Here is a 22885-nt window from a genome sequence, read left to right as displayed (position 1 = left end):
TCAACGGGTCGGAGGTGCCGGTGCTAATCGACAGGGGAGCCTCCGTGAATTTCATGGTGAGGAAGCACTAAGAGGCGCTGCCGAATACCTCTGTACTGTATCCACCGAAGGCTCCCATATTCACTTTTGGTGGAGACAGATCCATTCCACTAATGGGGGCATTCGTCTCACAAGTGGAACATAAGGCAAGATTGTTTTTCACAAACATCAGTGATAACACCTTGCTGAGCTGTGCGGCGGCAGATGCATCGAAAAAAGTGAGATTTTCCTATGGCGTCCACGTAGAGGATGTTCATGCAACATTAGAAAGGTTTGCAGATGTGTTCATTGGCATTGGAAGGCTGGTGGGCGAACCTTTTAGACTCCATATTGACAACTCGATTCGGCCAGTAGCCCTCAAGCACAGTAGAATCCCATTCCATCTGAGTGGACACATGGATAAGGAATTGGATCAGCTGGTCCTGCTGAACATAATTGAGAAGGTGAAGGGCTCGACACCATGGGTGTCTCCAATTGTGGTGATGAGGAAACCGAAGCAGTCGGACTCTGTCTGGATTTGTGTGGATGTGAAGTTGCCGAATAAGGCAATAAGACTGGAGCAACACTGGACGCCCACTATTGACGTGATAGAACTTCAATGAGCTTCAAGGAGCCACATTTTCCTCGAAACTGGACTTGAGGGATGGGTATCATCAGGTCGTGCTCCTTCCTGACTCAAGGTACATCACCACGTTCACCACGTGCCGGCGTCTGTATCGATACAAGCGTCTAAGTTTTGGGGTGTCTTCTGCGGCAGAGGATTTTCAAAGCAAATCAGAGGCGCTCTGGCAGACCTGGAGGGCGTCCTCAACATAAGTGATGACATCCTTGTGTTTGCAAGCTCAAAGGTGGAGCAAATGGTCATCTAGGCAAGAGCCTAGAGAGGATCTATCTATCTATCTATCTATCTATCTATCTATCTATCTATCTATCTATCTATCTATCTATCTATCTATCTGTGCCCTCGTATTGCGCCACTAACCCTAAGGCCTCAGGGCGCACACAGGAGAGAAAGAAACAGACAACGAAGAACATAGAGTATAACAAAGGACAACAAGGATGGTAGGAACAAGACGGACTCTACCAAAATCAGGAGTCATAGGATGTTATGAAGTTAAGAGTAGTGTCATTTGCAAAAGGGTGAGGAGGCCTTATCCATGGCCTAGATCAAACAAGAAGGTTTTCAGTTGTTTCTTCAAGACAATTACTGAACTGATATTGGCCAGATGTTTGTGCATGGAGTTCCACAGGGTGGGTGCCCAGGAATTGGAACTTGTCCCCCCAAACCTCTTCAGCGTAAAACATAGGTTGGAACAAAGAAATGTTGCCGCTGGATCGTAATAAACGACCATCAGGTTTCTTTTTTAACCTGGTCTTGAGGTATGATGGGGCCTTGCCATGCAAGCATTTGTACACGATTGATAGCCCCTTGTGGTGCAGTCGTTTGTTTGTTTGTTTGTTTGTTTAGTATTTATTATGCGCACCGGACCCTGGGGTATAAGGGCGCAGGAAGTAAGAAGATGTACAGCTTAGAGCATAAATGACAGGTTACAGTTACATGTTACAGATAATTACCAGTTACAGATGTAAGTTTTTTTTTTTTTTTTTTTTTATTTTGTCATAGCTGATTACATCAACTTTTCAAAATTCTTAGAAAATATGATTGTCGTGACAACATGAATACATAATAGTGAAAAGAATTAACAATGCATATGATTATTACATTTTCTAAAACGTTCGAACCAGTGATAAAATTTATCAAGTCAAGCTGATAAAATGCTTAAAGTAACCATGATAAAATTAAGTACAATTACCACTATAAAAATCTGCGATTTCCGCAATTCGAAACTGGATTTTGGATTAGGTTATACTTTATGCATCTAACAGTATCTCATCGTGTAGGACGTTTTCTAAAAAGTGCACAATAGCTTTCATGATTGAGAATCTAGTGCTATTGAATAAAATACTCCAAATTTCATTTTCATCCTTCTCCATATACAGATTCAAAAGATTCTTAAAATGTTTTTCTCGAATAACATGCAAATGTGGGCATGATACAATGAGATGTGGCAACGTTTCTTTCATATGTCGGTTTTTGCAGAAGCGGCAAAATTTGAGCTCCACATGAATAGTTTTACGCCTAGCCATAATCTCTCTCGTTAGCCATAAATTTAGCCTCATTCTTAAAAATTTATTACGAATGTTAGCTGAAGGACATTTCAACAAGTATCCGGCCGTTTGTCCTAGACGTTTAGGGCAAAAGAGGTTAGGGGCAAAGTCTTTGTACTTTGCGCATAACTCGTAATTTACAATCCAATCCCAGCAAAACAGTTTTTTCTTTGCACCACTTGGGTTTTCTATAAGGAATTGTAAGGAGATGTCAGCTTTAGCTAATGTGTCTATTACCGTGTTTCGCCATTTCGTTGGAAAGGAAGCAGACGATCCAGATAGTTTCTGAGAGTTTCAGATAGTAAGTTTACAATGCAAGTTTACAATCATATGGTACAGATGCTGTGCAGCAAACAGGCGTGAGCATTATCATAATTTCAATTAGCAATAGCTGTCGTCAGCCAGTTAATTACAATTTGCCTGAATTTGGAAAAAGAATGTTCTAGCCTCGCGGTAGTGGGTAATTCGTTCCACAATTGAGCAGCTTTGACTGGGAAGCTAGCTCCGCCTATGGTGGTCAGTTTAAAGCGAGGTACTTGGAGGCGATTGGTGTAAGCAAGTCTGGTTTGTCTTGTGGGGTGTGATCTGGTGAATCTGTCCTTAAGGTATTGAGGGGCTTTGTTGTGTAGAGATTTGTATGTGAGAGATGCAGTTTTAAGTCTGATTTTCTCATGGGTGGAGAGCCATTTGTGTTTCCTTCTTGTTTCTGTAATGTGTTCTCTCCTGGGGATATCCAGTGCCGCTCGGAGGGCCTTGTTTTGCTGTATCTGGATTTTGTTGATGATGGATTTAGAGGCTCCTATGTACAGTGCGTTACAATAATCTAGTTTAGAGATGATAAGGGCTCTGGCTAGTGTTAGACAACTGTGCTGGGATAGGAATTGTTTTCCTGCTCTAATCAGCTTACATGTGTAGGCTGTTGAGGAAGCTAGGGAATTTACCTGTTTGGAAAATGATAAGGTAGAATCAAGGTAGATCCCTAATGTTTTAACTTCTTTAGCAACTTGTATGCAGTTCCCATCTATGATGAAGGAAGAGTAATTTGTGCTTAGTTTATTGATGAGGGGTGCGGTGCCTAGGATAAGAAGCTCAGTTTTATCATCGTTCAGGCATAGGCTGTGGGTTGCCATCCATGCCTGAACGATGCTGTATATTTTGTTCACCAGTGCTAGATCTTCTTCGTAAACCCCCGTGAGTGGGAGGAGGATCTGGGTATCGTCGGCATAGTTAGTATATGTGATACCCAGAAGGTCCAAATCATCAAACAGGGGCTTAGTGAATATGTTATATAGCGTTGGTGAAACGCATGATCCCTGTGGCACACCGCAGGTAATAGGGATGGGGTCTGCAGCTGCTGTGGGTGAGAAAACCCTCATGGTGCGGTCACTAAGGAAGGATTGTATCCATGCTATGGCCTCAGTGGAGAAGTGTGCTGCTGAATCTAGGTGGTTGCATAGGACTTTATGGTCCACTAAATCAAAAGCGGCCGAAAGGTCTAGTAGCAGGAGGAGTGCTGGTTTTCCAGAATCTCGTACTTTGTCTATTTGGGCTTTAAGGTCAATCAGTGCAGTTTCTGTGCCGTGAAGAGGGCGGAAGCCAGATTGTCGGGAGCCTAATAGTTGGTTTTGTTCCAGGAAATTCTGGATTTGGATATATGCCACCTTGTCCAGTATCTTCAAAAGGAACGGTACCGTAGTAATAGGTTTATAATTGGTGGGTATAGTGGGGTCTAAAGTAGCCTTTTTTAAGAGTGGGAGCACCCAAGACTCTTTTAAGTTACTGGGAATAATGCCTGTGGTAAAGGAGGCATTAATTAGCTTAGTGATAAATGGTGCTAGATCTCGTGCGGCATCTTTGATGATTTGTGCTGGACATAGGTCTCCTTTGCAGTTGGACGGTTTTAGGCCAAGTATTACTTTTTCTACTTCTAGTATGGAGACTTTGGAGAAGTGGAATTGCGTAGTGGGTTTGAAGTTAGAAAGTGTCTTAGTAGGCGGTAATATATTGGATGCTAAGGTCTCGCGTTTTAGTTCTATTTTCTTTTGGAGGTTTCGGACTTTGTTAGAGAGAGCTTGCTGGATTTCAGAGCACCACTTTTTATCTTTAAGACAGTTATCTTGAAGTGTTATTGGGTTTTCCAGTTCTCTGAGTATGGCGAACAGTTCTTTTGTGCTTGATCTAGCTGGTGTAATTCTGTTATTGTAAGTCTCTTGTTTAGCTAAGATGATTTCTTTTTTATAATGAGAGGAGATATTAACTAGTTTTAGTTTATTTTCTGGAGTGGGGCTAATTTTCCACGTATTTTCCCATTTCCTTTTTTCTAATCTCAGAATTTTTAGGAGAGGGGTGAACCAGTTGTTCAGGTGGCTCTGTGGTTTGCTGTTTCTGAGCTTGAGTGGTGCGATGTCGTCAAGGGTTTTGTTCATGATGTTGTTAAATTCTTCCACTAGGCTGTTAGGGTTAATGTTCTCAGGTAAAGCGTCCAAGGTGGGCATGATGCCAGGGAGTAGTTTGTCTAGTGTCATGTTTTTTTTGTTTCTGGTAAGTGCGGGTGGTGCACACGGTTGTTTCAGTTTAGGGGTGACGGTGTCCAAGGAGAATGAGATAAGATGGTGATCTGACCAGATTTGGGGTGAGATGGTGAGAGTAGATATATTGCAGTTGTGGTCAGCAATCCAATCGAGGGTTCTCCCTTTGGTATGGGTGGGCTCAAACACTCTTTGGGTGTATCCCAGTCTGTTAGGGTGATGGATGCTGCTGTGGCGTGTGAGTCGTTGATATCATTGAAGCCAATATTGAGGTCACCTAGTAGTATTGATTGAGTAGTATCTTTGAGGTTTTCTGATAGGATGGTAGTTAAGTCTTCTATGAAATTCTTGATAGGACCTGGAGGTCGGTATATCAAGTGAAGGTTAAGAGTTTGAGAGTTAGCTGTTGATGTCTTGGTAGTCATTATCTCACAAGATTCAATGGTTGGTGAGGGGGTGAGTCTCATCCCAAGTTTAGTTTTGACGATGATGGCTAGTCCGCCACCTCGAGCTCCGCACCTATCCGTTCTGAGGATAGTATAATTGTTGGGCACAGCTAGGGATAGTGCTGGGCCTGATGCCTCATGCAGCCAAGTTTCTGTAATGGCTAGGAAGTCGTAGTCTTCTGTCGAGATGACTTCAGATATTTCTATGGCATGGGCGACTAAGGATCTAGCGTTTATTAAGGCTCCTTTAAGTTTAGGTGTGCGGTTAGGGTGTGTAACAGTATTTATTGCTGCATTAGGAGTGGCATTTGTTTCTTTGTTTGTTTGGTAATTGTTGTGTTTAATGTAGTTATGGGTGAAAGGTTTGCGAGTGGGTTCCTTTTTGGCTCGAATGAAGTTAGTTTCGTATTTGATGAGCGGATCAAAGATTCTGGGTAGTCTTGCTCGTAGTCTTAGGTTTCTGTCGTCTATGTTACGTTGTATGGTGGATTGTTGTATTGTGGTTGCTATAAGAGGTGACATGGTGAGTCGTTCCAATAGGGCGAGTGAAGAGGCCAGGTATACTAGATAGGATAGTATAAGGAGCATTGTATAATGTGTGAGAGTCCTGTATCTAGATGGATGGCTAGAGTTCTAGTTTTGGGTAGAGTGCAGGCAGAGTAGCTGCTACGTCTGCTGTGTTAAGCGACCAAAGAGCACAACATAATTACTGTGGTCTATGAGCGACCAAAGGGCACAACACAATTACTGTGGTCTATGAGCGACCAAAGGGCACAACACAATTACTGTGGTCTATGAGCGACCAAAGGGCACAACATCATTACTGTGGTCTATGAGCGACCAAAGGGCACAACACAAATTACTGTGGTCTATGAGCGACCAAAGGGCACAACATAATTACTGTGGTCTGTGAGCGACCAAAGGGCACAACACAATTACTGTGGTCTATGAGCGACCAAAGGGCACAACATAATTACTGTGGTCTATGAGCGACCAAAGGGCACAACACAATTACTGTGGTCTATGAGCGACCAAAGGGCACAACACAATTACTGTGGTCTATGAACGACCAAAGGGCACGACACGGTTGCAACGGCATTAATGGGGTGCAGCGCGATATGGCGCATAAGAGTAGTAGCAATCGCACCATGCACATGAGCAACAAAAGTTAGCAAGAGTGAATTCGCCAAGTTTGTATGTATATGCTAGCAATGAGCAGTTGACATTCCCATGAGGACCGTAGGGTAGACTAAGCGACTAAGGGTATTATGCTTTACTCACAGCGGGTTAAGTCCAGACAAAGCAGGTAAAGAGTACTGGTTCCACGGCTCCAGAGGCGAACAGGGGCAAACAGGAAGGGGCCTTGCTCTCGAGGGCCTTCCTCGAGTGAGCCGGCTTCCGTCTGCCGGTGGCCTTCTGGGTCAAATGAACGTGTTGCTACGCAACGCGATAAACAATGATGGCGGCGGCCATCTTAGGATCGGGTGCCTGCTAGGCGGATGCGCGGGGTGGAGCGCACCGCCGGTGGGCTTCAGGCTCACCTGCAGTGGGCAGAAGGAGGGCTACAGATGATGCACGGCTGCTCCAGCAGACCGTGTTGATGTAGGTCGGGCTACAGATGATGCACGGCTGCTCCAGCAGACCGTGTTGATGTAGGTCGGCAGGATTGCAGAGGTGCATCGGGTGCACAGTGAGGGGCTCCTGCCCTCTCAGGCGTCTGGATGGAGTGGGAGACAGGGGCAAACAGGAAGGGGCCTTGCTCTCGAGGGCCTTCCTCGAGTGGGCCGGCTTCCGCCTGCCGGTGGCCTTCTGGGTCAAATGAACGTGTTGCTAGGCAACGCGATAAACAATGATGGCGGCGGCCATCTTAGGATCGGGTGCCTGCTAGGCGGATGCGCGGGGTGGAGCGCACCGCCGGTGGGCTTCAGGCTCACCTGCAGTGGGCAGAAGGAGGGCTACAGATGATGCACGGCTGCTCCAGCAGACCGTGTTGATGTAGGTCGGGCTACAGATGATGCACGGCTGCTCCAGCAGACCGTGTTGATGTAGGTCGGCAGGATTGCAGAGGTGCATCAGGTGCACAGTGAGGGGCTCCTGCCCTCTCAGGCGTCTGGATGGAGTGGGAGACAGGGGCAAACAGGAAGGGGCCTTGCTCTCGAGGGCCTTCCTCGAGTGGGCCGGCTTCCGCCTGCCGGTGGCCTTCTGGGTCAAATGAACATGTTGCTAGGCAACGCGATAAACAATGATGGCGGCGGCCATCTTAGGATCGGGTGCCTGCTAGGCGGATGCGCGGGGTGGAGCGCACCGCCGGTGGGCTTCAGGCTCACCTGCAGTGGGCAGAAGGAGGGCTACAGATGATGTTCTAATATTTATCTGAGATGTACCAATCAAAAGACTGTTACAGTAGTCCAGCTTGCAGTTCACAATTGCAGCCGCTATCAATACAAGATTTTCTCTGGACAGATAAGGATGGATCTGCCATAGAAGTTGGATGTAAAAGTGGCAAGAAGACTTGAGGAAGTTGGTCTGCCGAGTAAAAGACAGCTGAGGGTCAAAGTATACCCCAAGAGTTTTTAAATTTTTTGATACGTGAATAACGTGATGACCAATCAAAAAGTTCTCGTATTTCAAATCCAGTTTCTTTAGCTGCTGCTGAGTGCCCACAATGAGCAACTCAGTTTTAGCGTTATTGAGGGCCAGAGAATTCAAGGCCATCCAGTTCTGAATTGCCCTAAAGATGAGATTAATACACTCAAGATCTTTTTGATATTCGCCTGTAAGTTTGATGACTATCTGTGTGTCGTCGTCATAATTGACAAAATATATGCCCATGGCCGACAGAAGAACACAGAGAAGACGTGAGTATATGTTAAAGAGAAGGGGCGATAAGCATGACCCCTGTGGGACACCACATAGAAGGATGGAGGCAATGGAGAAGGCATTGTCTTTGGTTACTCGCATATTACGTGGGCCTAGGAAAGATTTGAACCAAGTCGTTGCTTCTTTGGTGCATTTGCCAACTGATATTAACCAGTCCGCCAAAAGTTGGTGATCAACAAGATCAAATGCGGATAAACAAGATAAAAGCAATAGGGCTCCCTCTTCACAAAGAAAAATGCGATTTCCTCAAGACCAGCATTGACTTCTTTGGGTTTGTTTTCCAAGGAGTGGGTGTGTCGCCAGACCCAGGAAGGTGAAAGACATTTAAGATGCCAAACCGCCGGAGATAGTCTCTGAATACTTCCTGGGTATGATGACATGCTTTGGAGGATTCATCAAGAACCTAGCCACCCTGTAAGAGCCCGCAGACGAGCAAGCAACGTTCAACGAAGGAGGCCCTCACAGCTAGTGACACCACAGCGTTCTTTGATTCGTCACTGGCATCGGAAATCATAGTGGATGTGAGCCCGTTTGGGCTGGTGGCTGTGCTGACTCAACAAGATACTGGAGGGAATGTAAAACCAGTGCGTGCACCATTCGTGCCGTGTCGGAGACTGAACAAAGGCACTCACTGATTGAGCGGGAGTCTCTGGCAGTCCTCTGGGGATGCCGACATTTATGATTATACATTCTGGGAAGACCTGTGACCGTAGTCACTGACCACAAGCCCCTCATGCCGATCATTGTGTGGTCGGCTTCAAAAATGCCTGCCAGGATTGAGAGATGGACGCTGGCCCTGCTTGAATATGGAGTTTGCATGGTATATAGGCATGGGGGCAAACAAAGCAGCAGACTATCTCTTGAGACATCCGCTGAGGGAGCAGGGGGCTCAAGAACTGGAGAGGAGGAGGCAGAGGAGTCTGTCCGAGTCATTATTGAGTTATCCACCCTGAACTCAATGTCCATTCAGGAGCTGACCACTGCCTCAGAAGAAGATAAATGTTTTCACCTCCTTCAAAGAGCACTGCAGAAGGGAGAATGGAAGGGGATCCTGGAAAGTCTGAACAAATAGCCTCAGGATGTCCGTATGACGCTCGAGCAGCTGTGGAAAGTAAGAGAGAAACTGGCGTTTGCTGATTCAGGTCTGCTTCTGAGAGGGCCGAAGATGGTGATTACTTTGTGCAAAGTTCTGCAGGTCATCACGCTGGTGCATCAGGGATACCAGGGATCAGCCAAAAAGAAAGGCACATCTGAGGCTGAAGGGGTCAGCCAAAAAGAAAGGCACACCTGAGGCTGACGGTATGGTTCCCAAACCTGGAACGTAGCGTTGAGTTCGTAGTCGGATTTGTGTGGTGCCAGGCCGCTGCCCTGGCAAAACGTGAACCGTGGATTGAGTTCATGCAGAGAAGTTGCCAGCCGTGGGAAACGGTACATGTGTACTTTGGATCAACTGGCAGGGACACACACTTCATGGTGTTCAATGACCAATGGACAAAGTACCCTGAGGTCGAGTTCTTAGAGTTGGTGGCGTTTGACCATGTTGTGCCACCACTGGAATGTTCGCCTCGCATGTATTCCCGAAAGAGATGTGCTCAGACAATGGACCGCCTTTCCAAGGGGAACATTTAGGACAATTCATGCAGGAATCCGGAATTCACCATAGGAACATTTTGCCGGTATGGTCAAGGGCCAGTGGTGAGGCTGAATGCTTTATGCAAACTCTTAACTAAGTGTTTTGCATTGCCCATGGACAGGGCCAGTGTCTGAGAAGGGCCCTGTACCAGTTCCTGAGGGAGTATCGAGCGACTCAACACTGCACGATGGGTGTTACGCCCACGGTAGCATTGTTCAGAAGGTGTCCCCGTGGTCTGTTGCCAGACCTGGGGAGGAGGGCACCTGTGGAAATCGATGAGGAGAGGGTCTCTAGAGAAAGAAAAGTCTGAAATGATGATAGGAATATTCAGGGACTACTACACCCATATCAGTTGGTGCCTAGAGATGAGGTGCTGGTGAGAAACAGGAACCTGTAAGGTAAACTCTCACTGACAAATGAACTTCGGGTAATGGACGTGGTGGAAGTAAAAGGGTCCATGACCGCTGCCGATGGCAACGCCACAGTGACAAGGAATGCAAGTTTCTTTAGGAAAGTCAGTGAGGGTGGTCCGGCCGGGGCCGTGCCCTGGAGTGTGAGCAAGGTGGAACCAGACGAACAAGGTGAGGACAGCATACCCCAAGGGCCTGCTGACCAGAGCATGACAGGTGATGGAAGTTCCAGGTGGTACCCTCAATGATCTCTAGGCAGCAGGCCTTCCCGTCTGAATGACTATGTGCTGGACGGATAATGGACATGCTGTTAAGTTGTTTGCTGATACTGTTATAAGTTGTGATTACTGTGTGAACTTGTACTCTATGCGACTTGTTGTTATGAAAATGGAGAAGTGGGGTGAGGCCGCTTTAACAAAGCACGCAACAGAGTGAGGCAACTCTGTTGCATTAATAAACATGGGCTAAACCGCTATGGCACAGCAGTGCACAAGCGGAGCCCAAACCTGCAGCAGCGTCTCCGGAGTTCTCTGTGGGGTTCCGGGGGCTACGGTTATACCAGGCCCATCTGGCTAGGTACAACCAGTGTCTTTGCACCCATACTTCATCCCAGTCTTCTGCAGAGACGTTTGCTTTCATTTAACAAACTGAATGTTGGCTGAATTGAAGATATGGATGCATGCACCCTGCTTCTATCTGTAGATGTCTCTGTGCCAGGTAAGCCCTGTTGTGCTTGATGCTAACATAATCACTTGCCATTTAAAAATGGCTGCCCGCATGCAGACGACAGCAGCTGCCATGATCATCCCTTTGTTTTGCCCGCCACCACTATTGGATTCCTGATCCTTTTTCGTGGCCTACCCCTGGGAGCCGGCCCCCTTAAGACAGTGGGTCTTAGCCCCTCTCTGGCCCTGTCAGGCGATGAAGTCCTGCCACCAATTGCTGTCAGCAATCCCCTTCTGCTGCATACTGCCACTTCACCATATTGCAAAGTAAGCCATGTCCACTGTTACCATCCGCTGAATCAGCTATGACCTGTGATCCTGCTATGACAATTACTCATCCTTTTATGCTCCCTTAAGCCTCAGTTACCAGAGCCCTCTCCTACACTGGCTCACCCGTATAGCTCGCTCTATGGTCTTCCTGCCACAGCACTGCACCCTGATGCCCAATTCAAAGAAATAACATATAAGACTCCTGCTGCTTCAATTATTTCACATATGAACCGTAATGTTTTATAACAGAACCCGCTGCCCGTAGCTATGAATATGCTGCAACTCCCTACGTAGCCCTCTGTCTCAGGTGTGGCTTTCCCGGTACGTGCCCATGACCTAATATGCCACATTTTGTTACGCTGTTGTACTCTTACATCCTGTCCCCTTTCCTCCATACTGTATAGGGGCATCCATTCCTAGGGGCGGGAGACAGAACCTTTTTCACCAGAAAAAACCCTTCTTCCCCTTTAAATTTAGAGGCACGAGGGGGTGCGGTCCATGGACCTCCGTGGTCCTCCGGCGACACACCTCATTCCCCTTTTCCGCGTCGACGGGAACGGGCCGAATTCACCAGTGCTCCTGGTTTGGCTTCGGCCATGTAATTCCACGCACGGATAATTCTCTTTGTCTTTTTTGTCTTTTCTATCATTCAGGCATTCGGTCCCTAGGCGTCACGCTACTCCACGGCGCATGTCAACTTCACAGGGTTCAGCAGGTGTCCATCATGCAACAGGCTCTTCCCAAATTCCGACCGCCACGCCCTCTGCCTACGTTGCCTTGGCCCAGACCACGCTTGGCAGTCATGTTTGGCGTGTGACTCGCTGTCCTCAAAGGTGCTGAAGAACAGACTAGCCAGGTGGAGGGAGCTCTTCCAGAGGTCACCTCCAGAGGATCTCAAAAACTTCTGGAAGCATCGAACCAAGCCCAAGGTAGGGCCTTTATTCTCCATCGCACCCGGATACTCCTTCCCAGGAACTCTCCCGCGCAGAAGGGACCGGTCAGGTCCTTCTACCGGCACATGCACCGAGGCTGCTTCAGCTATCGGCCTTCGGGTTGAGGGATCCTCAGATCCTCCCAGGCGCAGTGTTGTGGGACCGGAAGGTTCATTTACGGGGTCTACACCCGAGGGGCTCTGCCCTTTTACCGGCAGCATGACCGAGGGGCTGCGCCCTAATACCGGCAATACGTCCGAGGGGCTACGCCCTAATACCGGCAATACGTCCGAGGGGGCGCCTAAACGTAGCTCTACCGACCCCCGGGTCAAGGGTGTCACACCTACCGGGCCGAGGCCAGTGGAGCAGGGTAGGCCTCGTGATACACACAAAAGAGTCTTGGACGAGTGAGCTGAGCACCACGTTGCAGGCACGTGGCAGGCAGCTCGACAAAACGGCTGCCGTGCCAGAAAGAGGCACCAGTCTGACGCCATTCCAGGAATGCGACGAAGAACGAGTGTCAATGTGGGACTGGCCTCAACCAGGTACGTGGCCTACAGTCTACCCCTCAGTTGTGCAGGGCGGCTTTCCTTGGCGTCCAAATGCACAGGGTACGCAGCGGCTCCAGCAGCTCCCCGCTACCCCTTTGGCCAGTGAGGAGGTGCTCTTCGAGAAGTTCCTCGGCCTCATGAAGTCACCTCAGATGGGGGCTATCATCAAAAACGCCATCAAGGAAGTCAAGCCTGCCATGCTAGCGGCAGCACAGATGCCTCCATCGGGCCCCCAGGGCCCAGTGCAGCTGCCTCCTCTGGCTCCACAGCCAAATCCACAACCTCTGCCGCCTCCTCAGCCTCCGGCCCCAGCCTCTGGCGCCATCTACTCTTCCTCCTCCACATGATGCTCCAGATCCACAGGATATGGACAAGGAGGAGGATCCGGACACGCCATCCTCAGCCAGGGCCTTCCACGAACGTCTTGCTGGGCTGGCGGAGTACATGGGCCTACCCCAGCCTGAGGTCGAGCAGCTGGCAGAGGGGGTTCTGGCTGAAGTCCTCACACAACGCCCCTCTACCAAATCGGGGATTTCTATCCAGACCAATGTAGTCTCCCTGGCCACGAAGGGCTGGATGAAACCCCACTCGGCTCAGCCGGTCAATCGACGCATGGATGCCAAGTACAGGCAGGTGGAGGGGGATTTGCTCTTGCTCTCGGCCCATCCTCAGCCACACTCCTCAGTGATCACTGCAATCCAAGCCCCAGTCGTCCTCAGCCTCTTCCTCTGCGGCGCTGCTAGGCAAGGAGAAGACCTTGAAGGTGTATGGCAAGAAACTCTATTCCAATGCCTCCTTACATCTACGTCAGGCCAACGCTGATGCCATGCTGGCAGCCACCAACCAAAGATTAATGCGGGAAATTGCCACCCAACTTTTTGAGATTAAGCGAGAAGCCCAGATCATGTAGTGTGTTCATAAGGGCATGGGAAGAGTGGAGAACCGCTTCCGGAGATTGAGTCCTGAAGAGCCATTCGTGGAGGTATGGGTATATGTGGAGACCCTGCGCTCTGAGGAGGGCCGCCGCGGCATTCGTGAGTCTGGTAAAGGTCCTGAGGGCCGAGATGAGGCCAAAAGGAAGGACCTTGTATTGAAAATGGTAGCCCATGATCCTGAACCGTAGGAAAGAACGATGGGGCTGCCAAATTGGGACGTGTAGGTACGCTTCCTTCAGGTCCAGGGAGCACATCCAGTCTCCCTTGTCCAATGTCTTTGCTATAAAAGCTGGCGTAACCATCTTGAATTTTTGCAGGGGTAGGGGGAGGTTGAGGGTGGAAAGGTCCAGCACAACTCTCAGGCCCGCCTGGTTCTGCTTCTGAATGGAAAAAATCCTGGAGTAAAAGCCAAAGCCTTGCTGGGAGGCTGGGACTTCCTCCACTGCCTGGCTCTCTACGAGTGACCGGATCTCTGCTAAAAGAGTTGCTGTCCCAATCTGTGGGAGTGGAGGGGAGGAGGGAGGAGAAGCTGGGATAGGAAGGCGGTATCCCGTGGATACTACTGAGAGGATCCAGGGGTCAGCGAAATTCTGGCACCAGAAATGTGCATGGAGAGCAAGCCTGCCCCCCACCGGAGATCATGCTTTCTTTCCCTCGGAGGCTGTCGCTTAGGAGGGGGACTGGAAAAAGCCCTTACTCCCCCTCCCCCTTTTTGCTGTTTGCGCCGGCTCTGAGACGGCAAGCGGTCCGCTGCCTGGATCTGCGTTCCTGGAAGCCGCGGAACCCTCCATATGTGCAACCCCTTTCCGAGCGCTGCTGCAATTGGGTGTACGATTTGGGCATGGTCTTTGTAAGGATGGATAAAGACTTTTCTGTTTGAGAGCTGTTTTTCTTTTTTTCTAGCTCCTCGTCCGTGGAGGAGTGGAAGAGGTCCCCCCCCCGAACGGTAGATCTAGAATGCGCTCTTTGACATCCGGGTTGAATTTTGTTACCCAGAGCCAGGTTGTTCTTCTCATGTCCGTGGCAATACAGATGGCATGGCCTGAGATATCGATATGAGCCACTGTGGATTCCATAAGGTCATGAGCCACCAGCTAGCCCCGCCTTAAAGCATGATTCTGGGAGGAAGTCTGCAATTTCCCGCCATCACCTCCAACCGTCCTGGAGTTCTTGCTGGCGTGTGTTACAGCTTTTCCCCACCAGGGAGTCCCGGCAGTGTGCCAATACCTCCCCGAAGGGGAAAGCTGTAATGCATCCCAGCCATAACTCCAGGATGGTTGGAGGTGATGTCCCCGGCCTTGGACATCCGTTTATCATGTGGGTGTACTGTCCTCGAGCACAGCGGCAGTTCGAGGGAGCCCCGGCAGGGTCCCCTTCCCTCTACCAAGGGACATCCTGTAACGCAGCCCAGCCAGCGCTCCAGGGTGGTCGGGGGTGATGTCCCTGGCCGTGGGTGGCTGTCTCCCATGTGGGTTGACGTCCCCAAGTCCAGTGTAATTTCCGGCAGGGTCCCCATTCCTCCACAGAGGGAAAGGCTGTAACACAGCGGAGCAGGAGCTCCGTACTGGGTTTTGGGATGGCCAGCCCACATGGGAGACGGATGCCCAAGGCCAGGGACATCACCCCCAACCATCATGGAGGTCTGGCTGGGATGCGTTACAGAATTTACCTCCGGGAAGGGAGGGGGACCCTGCCGGGGCTCCCTGGGACTGCCGCTGCACTTGATTGTCAACCCACATGGGAGATGGGTGCCCAAGGCCAGGTACATGATCCCCAACCATCCTGGTATTCTGGCTGGCCTGCGTTACAGCTTCTCCCACCGGGAAAGGACAGGGAATGTCCCAGGCCTCCCGGGAACCACCGCTGGGCTTGGGGATGTTCAACCCACACTGGGAGTCGGCTGCCCAAGGCCAGAGATATGACCCCTACCACTCTGGAGCTCTGGCTGGGTTGCGTTACAGCTTCTCCCCTCTGGGAAAGGTTGGCGACCCTGCCAAGGCTCTCTGGGACTGCCGCTGCACTTGAGAATGGTCAACCCACATGCGACCTAAACGCTCAGGAAGGACTAAGGGTTTTTAACAAAAGAGGACAGGACTGTGCCCTTCTAACAACATCAACTTTTACTATGAAGTCCTGTTGCTTCTAAACTACCCCCTATTTAGGTCTGCATCCCAAAGGGGACAGCCCCTGAGGAAGTTACCTCAAAACTACAAACCCAATATGGAACTTCACAATATATGAATTCAACAGTTCTGGTGAGTATTGACATTATAGACTCACACAATATAATTTAAATGAATAATTCTTTATTACACAAGTTTGTTAAAAACACAGAAAATATTATTTCATAACTTATTGTGTATTACAAAATATATGAAAATACCCAAACGGAGCTCAAATTCTTTTTTTCTTAAAATACACATAATTATCAAAAATAACTCTACTAAAACCACCAATGTAAAGGAAAATCCTACAAAAATGACACACACATAACACTAGCACTTGGTAAGGTCAAACATCCATGTGGCTAGCCTCGAACCATTTATATCATTAACAGGTTCCTTAATTACAAATCTTAAGTAGGCTATTAGTGCCCAATCTAACAGTACATAGTCCCAACATGTTTCATTCCCATTCAATGAAAAAATGATGTAGGGAAATTAATCACGAAGTACGCCAAATTTCGGACTTTGCGGGGGTTTGTGGGTAATAAATTCTGTGGTGATTCGTGCAAGTTAGACCTCTGTGGATTCCCACGGGTGTGTCCTTTTCGGAAATGCATGGGGTTCCATGTTTTCCTTGGTGGCTTCGACACCCTAAGCCCAAATCTGTAGGTTGTCCACAACAGCAAAATCCCGCAAAATCTGCTCTGCCGAGAGGTGTGGGGTGACTAGTGGTTTAGCTTTTTCCCTTTGCGCCCAGGTAGGTGCACCCACACATGTGAGGTACCGTTTTCATCAAGACACCTGTGGGAACGCAGGAAGGTAGGACATGTGTTGTTGGCGGTGTGTTTCGGTGAGTGGGCAGTGGGAAAGATCTGAAAATCTAGGTTTTTTTGCCAAATTTTTTGACTTTGCCAGGGATTGTGTGTAATAACTTCTGGGGCGATTCGCTCAAGTTAGACCTCTATGGATTCCCACGGGTGTGTTCTTTTCAGAAATGCATGGAGTTCCCTGTTTCCCTGGTGGCTTCAGCACCCTAGGCCCAAATCTGTAGGTTGTCCACAACAGCGAAATCCCGCTAAATCTGCTCTGCCCAAAGGCTTGGGGTGACCAGTGGTTTAGCCTTTTCCCTTTACGCCCAGGTAGGTGCACCCACACATGTAAGATACTGTTTTCGTCGGGACACCTGTGGGAATGTGGGAAAGTAGGACATGTGTTGTTGCCGGCGTGTTTCGGTGGGTCGGCTGAGGGAAATGTCTGAAAATTTAGTTTTTTTCGCCTAATTTCAGACTTTGCCAGGGATTGTGGGTAATAAATTCTGGGGTGATTCACACAAGTCAGACCTCTATGGATTCCCGCGTGTGTCTTCTTTTGGGAAATGCATGGGGTTCCATGTTTTCCTTGGTGGCTTCAACACCCTAGGCCCAAATCTGTAGGTTGTCCACAACAACGAAATCCCCCAAAATCTGCTCTGCCCAAAGGCTTGGGGTGACCAGTAGTTTAGCCTTTTCCCTTTGCACTCATGTAGGTGCATCCACACATGTGAGGTACCGTTTCCGTCGGGACACCTGTGGGAACTCGGGAAGGTAGGACATTGGTTGTGTATGCGTGGTTTTCATAACGTTTTCGAACATTTCCTGCTGCACTTTGTCGCACAACCCTTTCATTTCCCAAATGTGACCTAAATGTAGTCACTGCTTTAGGCACTATACACTTTTGTAACCTGCACAAGTCACCTAGCCTTCAAAAAGTCTGCCTGTGCTCTTTCAAAAAATACGTATGCGTGCCATTCCTCACCACATTTGTTTTTCTTACTTACACATGCTAAGTACGTCTGTTTAGGCCGTAAGCATAAAAAAACCTATGTACCATGGCTCCGTTTTTGGCTTGTGGTATTGCTTGTTTTGTGAAACATTACGAAAAATGTGTGATCTCCTAACTGGAAGAGTTGGGGGAATGTAGTGGGGCATTGCTTTTCTCAAAATTCACAGAAGCCATTGCCTTACAGGGCCAACCATGTCCACCACATACCTTTTTTACTGTTGTTTTTCCAATTTCCCCCCAAACTATGGAATCTTTCCCTACATAGTTGTTGCCTGACCTGCACAAATCACCCCTTCCTAAACTTGGAATTTTGTCTACTTTTCAGAAATGTATGCCTTTCTGTCTTCCCATTCAGGTTTCCTACCCTCCTCTACCATTCCGTCCACGCATGTCCTATTGGAAAAAAACAGCAAAATCGCCTACCTCTCACAAAACGGCTGGTAACCACATCAAAATATTTGTTTTTGGTTTCCACTCAACCAGTTCTTGAAAGCCTGAAAAATGGCGAATTCAGCTCAGCAAATCATTTGTTCCTAGCTCTTACAAGGAAAAAACCACAGGCTTCTTTGTTCATCATTTTATTGGCATTTTCTTAAAGAAAACCATATTTTCTCCCTTTTTGGTTATTTTCTCTCTTTGGCCGAGATATCTCATGTAAAAAAAAAGTTACAAGGGATTGAATGGCGACACACTGAAATCACCAAAAAAGGCCTTGGCACTTGGGGGAAAACCCTTGGCAGCTAAGAAGCCGCTCTAGAGTTCCCCAAACAACTTTCCCTTTTTTGCATATTCAACATATCTCTTTCAATATTGCAGATTGAGTACATTTCTGACATCCACAAGTCTTTTGTTGGTGCCTCAGTCGATTTTCAGCTGCGTAGGATTAACCTTTTCGCTGTCAACGATGCCTTCAAAATCCAAGACACTTGATGATATGGCAGAACTTCCAGATCTGAAACTTCTCCCAGAATCATTGTTTCAAAACAAAATTCTCTTTAGTTGTCCAGTACTTTGTTTATCACTTCTTTGAGCCCAGACCATGATGATCTTACTCTGTGGCATTCCCAGAGCATATGTTCAAGAGTGCCCCTTGAGTAACTACAACCCCAGCATGTATCAGTTGAACTGAACTCAGCCCATATATATAAACTCAGCCCATGTATATAAACGGTCTGGTGTCCAGAAAACTCTGTTTAAAATATTTACTCGCCGTGCTCTTTCACCAATGTTCATAGACATTGTTGGGATATTTTTGCATGATGCTTTCCAACGTTGAGGTGTCATTTCTTCCTCCAGAGATAACAACCAGGATTGCAACAACTTGTCCTTTCCTTTTAAATTTGCATGTAGTAAATCATACACCTTTGAATCCAAATGTTCTTGACCTGCTATGGCTTTCATATAGTTCAACAGATCAGAGGAATCCAGTTTTCTCAGGTCAGCAGTCCTGAGTTTCTTGTAGTCTACATTTCAACAACTTCCAATGCTGAATTTTGCATTTAATTTTTGAAACGATAGCCATGCCCCTTTTTCAAATAGGTTATCGATTGTCTCAATCCCGGCCATAAACCAGTCGGGCCAGAATAACTGTACTGTTTTTCTAGCAATTGTGTTTTCCTGCCCTTCTTTTATCCTGTGTGTACTGTCCAGGACTCATTACGCCACTTCAAAGATATACCTCTACCTGCAATGTCTAGCGTAGTCTGAGATTAAGCTTTACTGGAATGTGCAGCCACATCAATGTTACCTACTAGACCCACTGTGCACCCGAAGTAGCCTCCGCTCCATGAGGTGTGGATTTACTGGAATGTGCACTTACATGAATGCTACCTATTATTCCCACTGTACACCCGTAGTAGATGTAGATGCTTACCTTTACAACTGCAGTTGCCTCCTGTACCATGAGGTGTGGCGCTGCCTGAGCATGTTTTCTAGATATACCTGTATGTTGTAACCTGCATGCATGGTTTTGCACTTTGGAGAATGTCACTTTACTGTAACTAGCGCCTAGATGTCTGAGAGTTGCTTTAAAATGCAAAATAAAATAAATAAATAAAATGATGGCTTTCAAAGGAGAATCGCAGGATATGGCTCTGCGTGTCATATTCGCTTCCAGTATCAACCACAGCATATGCTAACACTAGATTGATTTCCCTGCTATGCTCCCAATATCTGTGTCCATCTGCAGTCAAGACTATTGGCTTGTTTGCATGCAGTTTGTTAGCCATTGTTAAAAAGAGGTGGGGGCTGATGGGTGTAAATAAGAGGAAACTCCATTGATGCATAAGCATAAACCTGGCGATGGAGGCCCAGAGAGAGTTGAACCCTCACCCTGGAGCTCCAGGTGCAAAAACACAAACATCTCAAAAACATATTTCCAACTAAGAAACGTCTTATCTGTAAGAAGTCCAGGTATAAACGAAGTTTGTTGGTTAAAGTAGACATTAAGAAACAATTATTGAGTAAAAATAACATTTTACCCTAGGTCTTCTCACAGAGCGGCGTGCGGTTATAATCTGAAAATGGCCTCCAGGCCCATAATCTATGGCCTCGCCTCCTCATTGGCTAAGGGGAGAATGGTGTGAGAGGCTGTGGATGGAAAGTACATAGTGCTGCAGTTTTATTTTACTGCTACTCTAAAACTGTAACTGTGGATTCAGAACCTGACTACAGGGAATATTCAAAGCATGTAATTCTATGAAAGATACAAACCCTCTCATACTATATTTTCAGTAACTAACCTTTACAATCCCACATGTCAGCTAATGTGTGTAATGTCTCCTGTCTAACTCTCCAATGTAAATGTAGCAGCACACTCAGTGCATGCACACTTTTATTATAGGGTCCTACTATACAGGTAGGATATAGGTTTCATGTGTAGACATTTGCTTACCTGTACTCTCTCTCTTTCACAGGGAGTTTGCCAAAGAAAGGGAGAGGGTGGAGAACCGCAGAGCTTTCCTGAAGTTGAGACGGCAGCAACAAATCGAGCGAGAGCTGAATGGGTACATGGAGTGGATCTCTAAAGCAGGTGGGAAGCTTCCCTTTCAGATCTACGGAAGGTATTGGTAGATCATGGACTTTTAGAGGGAAAGGCCAGACAACGAGTTGGGGCGAGCAATTTATATCTTAATCGGTTGTAAATAGAATGGGTACTAGAGAAAAATGCCCCCCAATATCACGGGTACATCATAGAGTAGGAGCCCCGAACAAAGCACCTTCTGTGTTCCTGTACCAAGATGATGAGGTTAAAACATCTCAGCTATATGACGAGGGAGCCGCAGTGTAGGTAAAATGGCTCTTAGCATCCTTTCACCCAAGCGGTTCATAGTTGCCAGTTGGGAGGAGGGTTGTTTTGTCTGGTGAGCAAGGTTTTGTCAAGGTACCTTATCTGTGAACCTACACCGTGCAAACAAACCATAAGAACATTTGAGAAAAAGAAACCAGACAACAGCTAATTGAAAAGGAGAACAGCACTAAAACAATTGATTGCCCGGGGTATCAACAATAGCATCCTGTTGCCGCGTCATAGCATCTGATAATGCATTCAAATAACAGATATGCAGACCAATTTAAGTTAAATTTGGAGTCACACATAAGCAAATAATGCTTAATCAATCAATAAATCAATCACATAGATTTGCATTATGGACAAAGCTGAAGCACTTTGTGACTACAAGGGATCTTCATGAACGTGCCATCTTGAGTTTCAGCTGCTGAGACGGCTATAGACTTAAACGGTGGCCCAGCCTTCGTTAGGGCAAGAGATATTTGCAATTAGGGAAGTGAAGGCACAAACACCATGTGTGCTGTAGTGAGCAAAATCACATTGCTTTTCAATCATAGACCAAGAAGAAACGCCAGCCCAGGTGCGTGGTGAGTGCGAACTGAGCCATTGTCCCAGTGCTAGTGGACACGGGGCATCAGTTAATGTAATAGCCCACTCACAATATGTCCAAAGTGTGAATATTCACGTTTGGTGGGAAGTCGCTCATTCCCCTAGAAGGAACATTTTTGTCGGAGGTCAAGCACGAAGAAAAGATGATAAAGAGTGTTAGGAAGAATTCTCATAAATGGCTGATTTCCCTTACCTAATGAGTCCCTCTGCAGCTTTGCTGGATTTCTAGGATTTATTTTTTTCACCTGGTAAGAGTGTGAGCCGTTTTCCCACTCTTACATGTGTTTTTCTGTGTGTGTTTTTACCATTTGTGTGATCTTGGGCTCTGGAGCCTCACCTACTCCATGAGCATCATTTTTATGTGTGTTACACAGCACCTTCAGTGCAGTGACACAGGGTTGTCTTTTAGACTTCCCACTGACTCCATTTTTCTGGGACTGACTACTGTCTCCCAGAAACATGTAAAGTTGCCATTAACTTTATGTAGTCTCTTTAAATCACAGACCCAGTACACCCCATCTTACATGGAGTATTGGAAAGGGTTAATTCTTATCCCTTTTGTCTGTTTCTCTTGGAGCACTGTTTTGCTCCCTTTTCAACAAGACTTGGCTGGTGGCAGTGGTAACTACCCTATTTTTCGTACCGCGGTTATTTTATATAACCATGGTATTGTTATAGGCTATTTTATTAGCCTCGAACATAAACCCGCGTGTCCATATATATTTTATTTCGACTCTGGCTGGGTTTATTCACCATTTCTTTTTGTCAAAGTCTTTCTCATGTTTTACTCTGCGCACCAAACCAGGTTTGGTCCCTTGTTCGCCGTCTTTTCGCGGGATTCTGCATAGAAGCCCTCCTTAAGGCGCTTGCAAGTCTGGGTAGGCAGGATGTGAGGGAGGGGTCTTAGGACCCCTTCCATGGGTTCCCTTGGTAACTCAAGTCACACTCCTGTTTGATTGGCTGGGTGACTGTCCTTGCCAGGACAGCAACCCTGCTTTGGGATTGACAGGCAGGCTGTGTGAATGGGGGAAAACTGCATAAGAAGCAGGTCTCTGGGACTGGAAAGGCAGAGTCGCCACTGGAACGAAAGAACCAACGAGGAGCTGATGGAAAAGTACCCCTACAACGACTGAACCGCCCGGTGAAGCCCTGCTGCAGGTCTGAATCTTGAGAATCCGACGACAGAGAAGATCCTCCAAGAAACTTCTTTCCTTGAGCTGGTGGGACCAACCAGTTCGCCCAAACTGCAAGCCAGAACCCCTCCTCTGGTCGAATTCGCTGTACAGAGTTACAGTGGGCCGTACAGCCATGAAGGTCAGACCCTGCTTGGGTTTTAAGGAGCGCCCCTTTTATTCGTTGTTTCGCTCTGCTGCTGGTTTCTTCCCTGGGTAGTGCAGGTCTTCCTACTTCTTGTCAGTTCGACAGTTGCTCCAGGAACCGTAAGCCTGCAGGAACTACCAGGAATGTCCGCCTCAGCTACAGC

The 22885-nt window shown here is 47.5% G+C and overlaps 1 protein-coding gene across 18 annotated transcripts in view; it reads left to right on the top strand.

Moving 5' to 3' along the window:
• The window catches only part of CACNA1A (calcium voltage-gated channel subunit alpha1 A), a 2932691-nt gene that overhangs the window by 1055464 nt on the left and 1854342 nt on the right, over nt 1-22885 (top strand). For all 18 annotated transcript variants that reach the window (XM_069604327.1, XM_069604317.1, XM_069604315.1 and 15 more), the window contains one exon: nt 20420-20535. In XM_069604327.1, the coding sequence (XP_069460428.1) occupies nt 20420-20535 (116 nt within the window). The remainder of the gene's footprint in view (nt 1-20419; nt 20536-22885) is intronic.

This window comes from Ambystoma mexicanum, chromosome 3q (genome assembly GCF_040938575.1).
Source record: "Ambystoma mexicanum isolate Mex_15411 chromosome 3q, UKY_AmexF1_1, whole genome shotgun sequence".
Taxonomy (NCBI): Eukaryota; Metazoa; Chordata; class Amphibia; order Caudata; family Ambystomatidae; genus Ambystoma; species Ambystoma mexicanum.
Note: the sequence above shows the minus strand (reverse complement) of the source record. Positions and strands in the feature narration are given on the sequence as shown.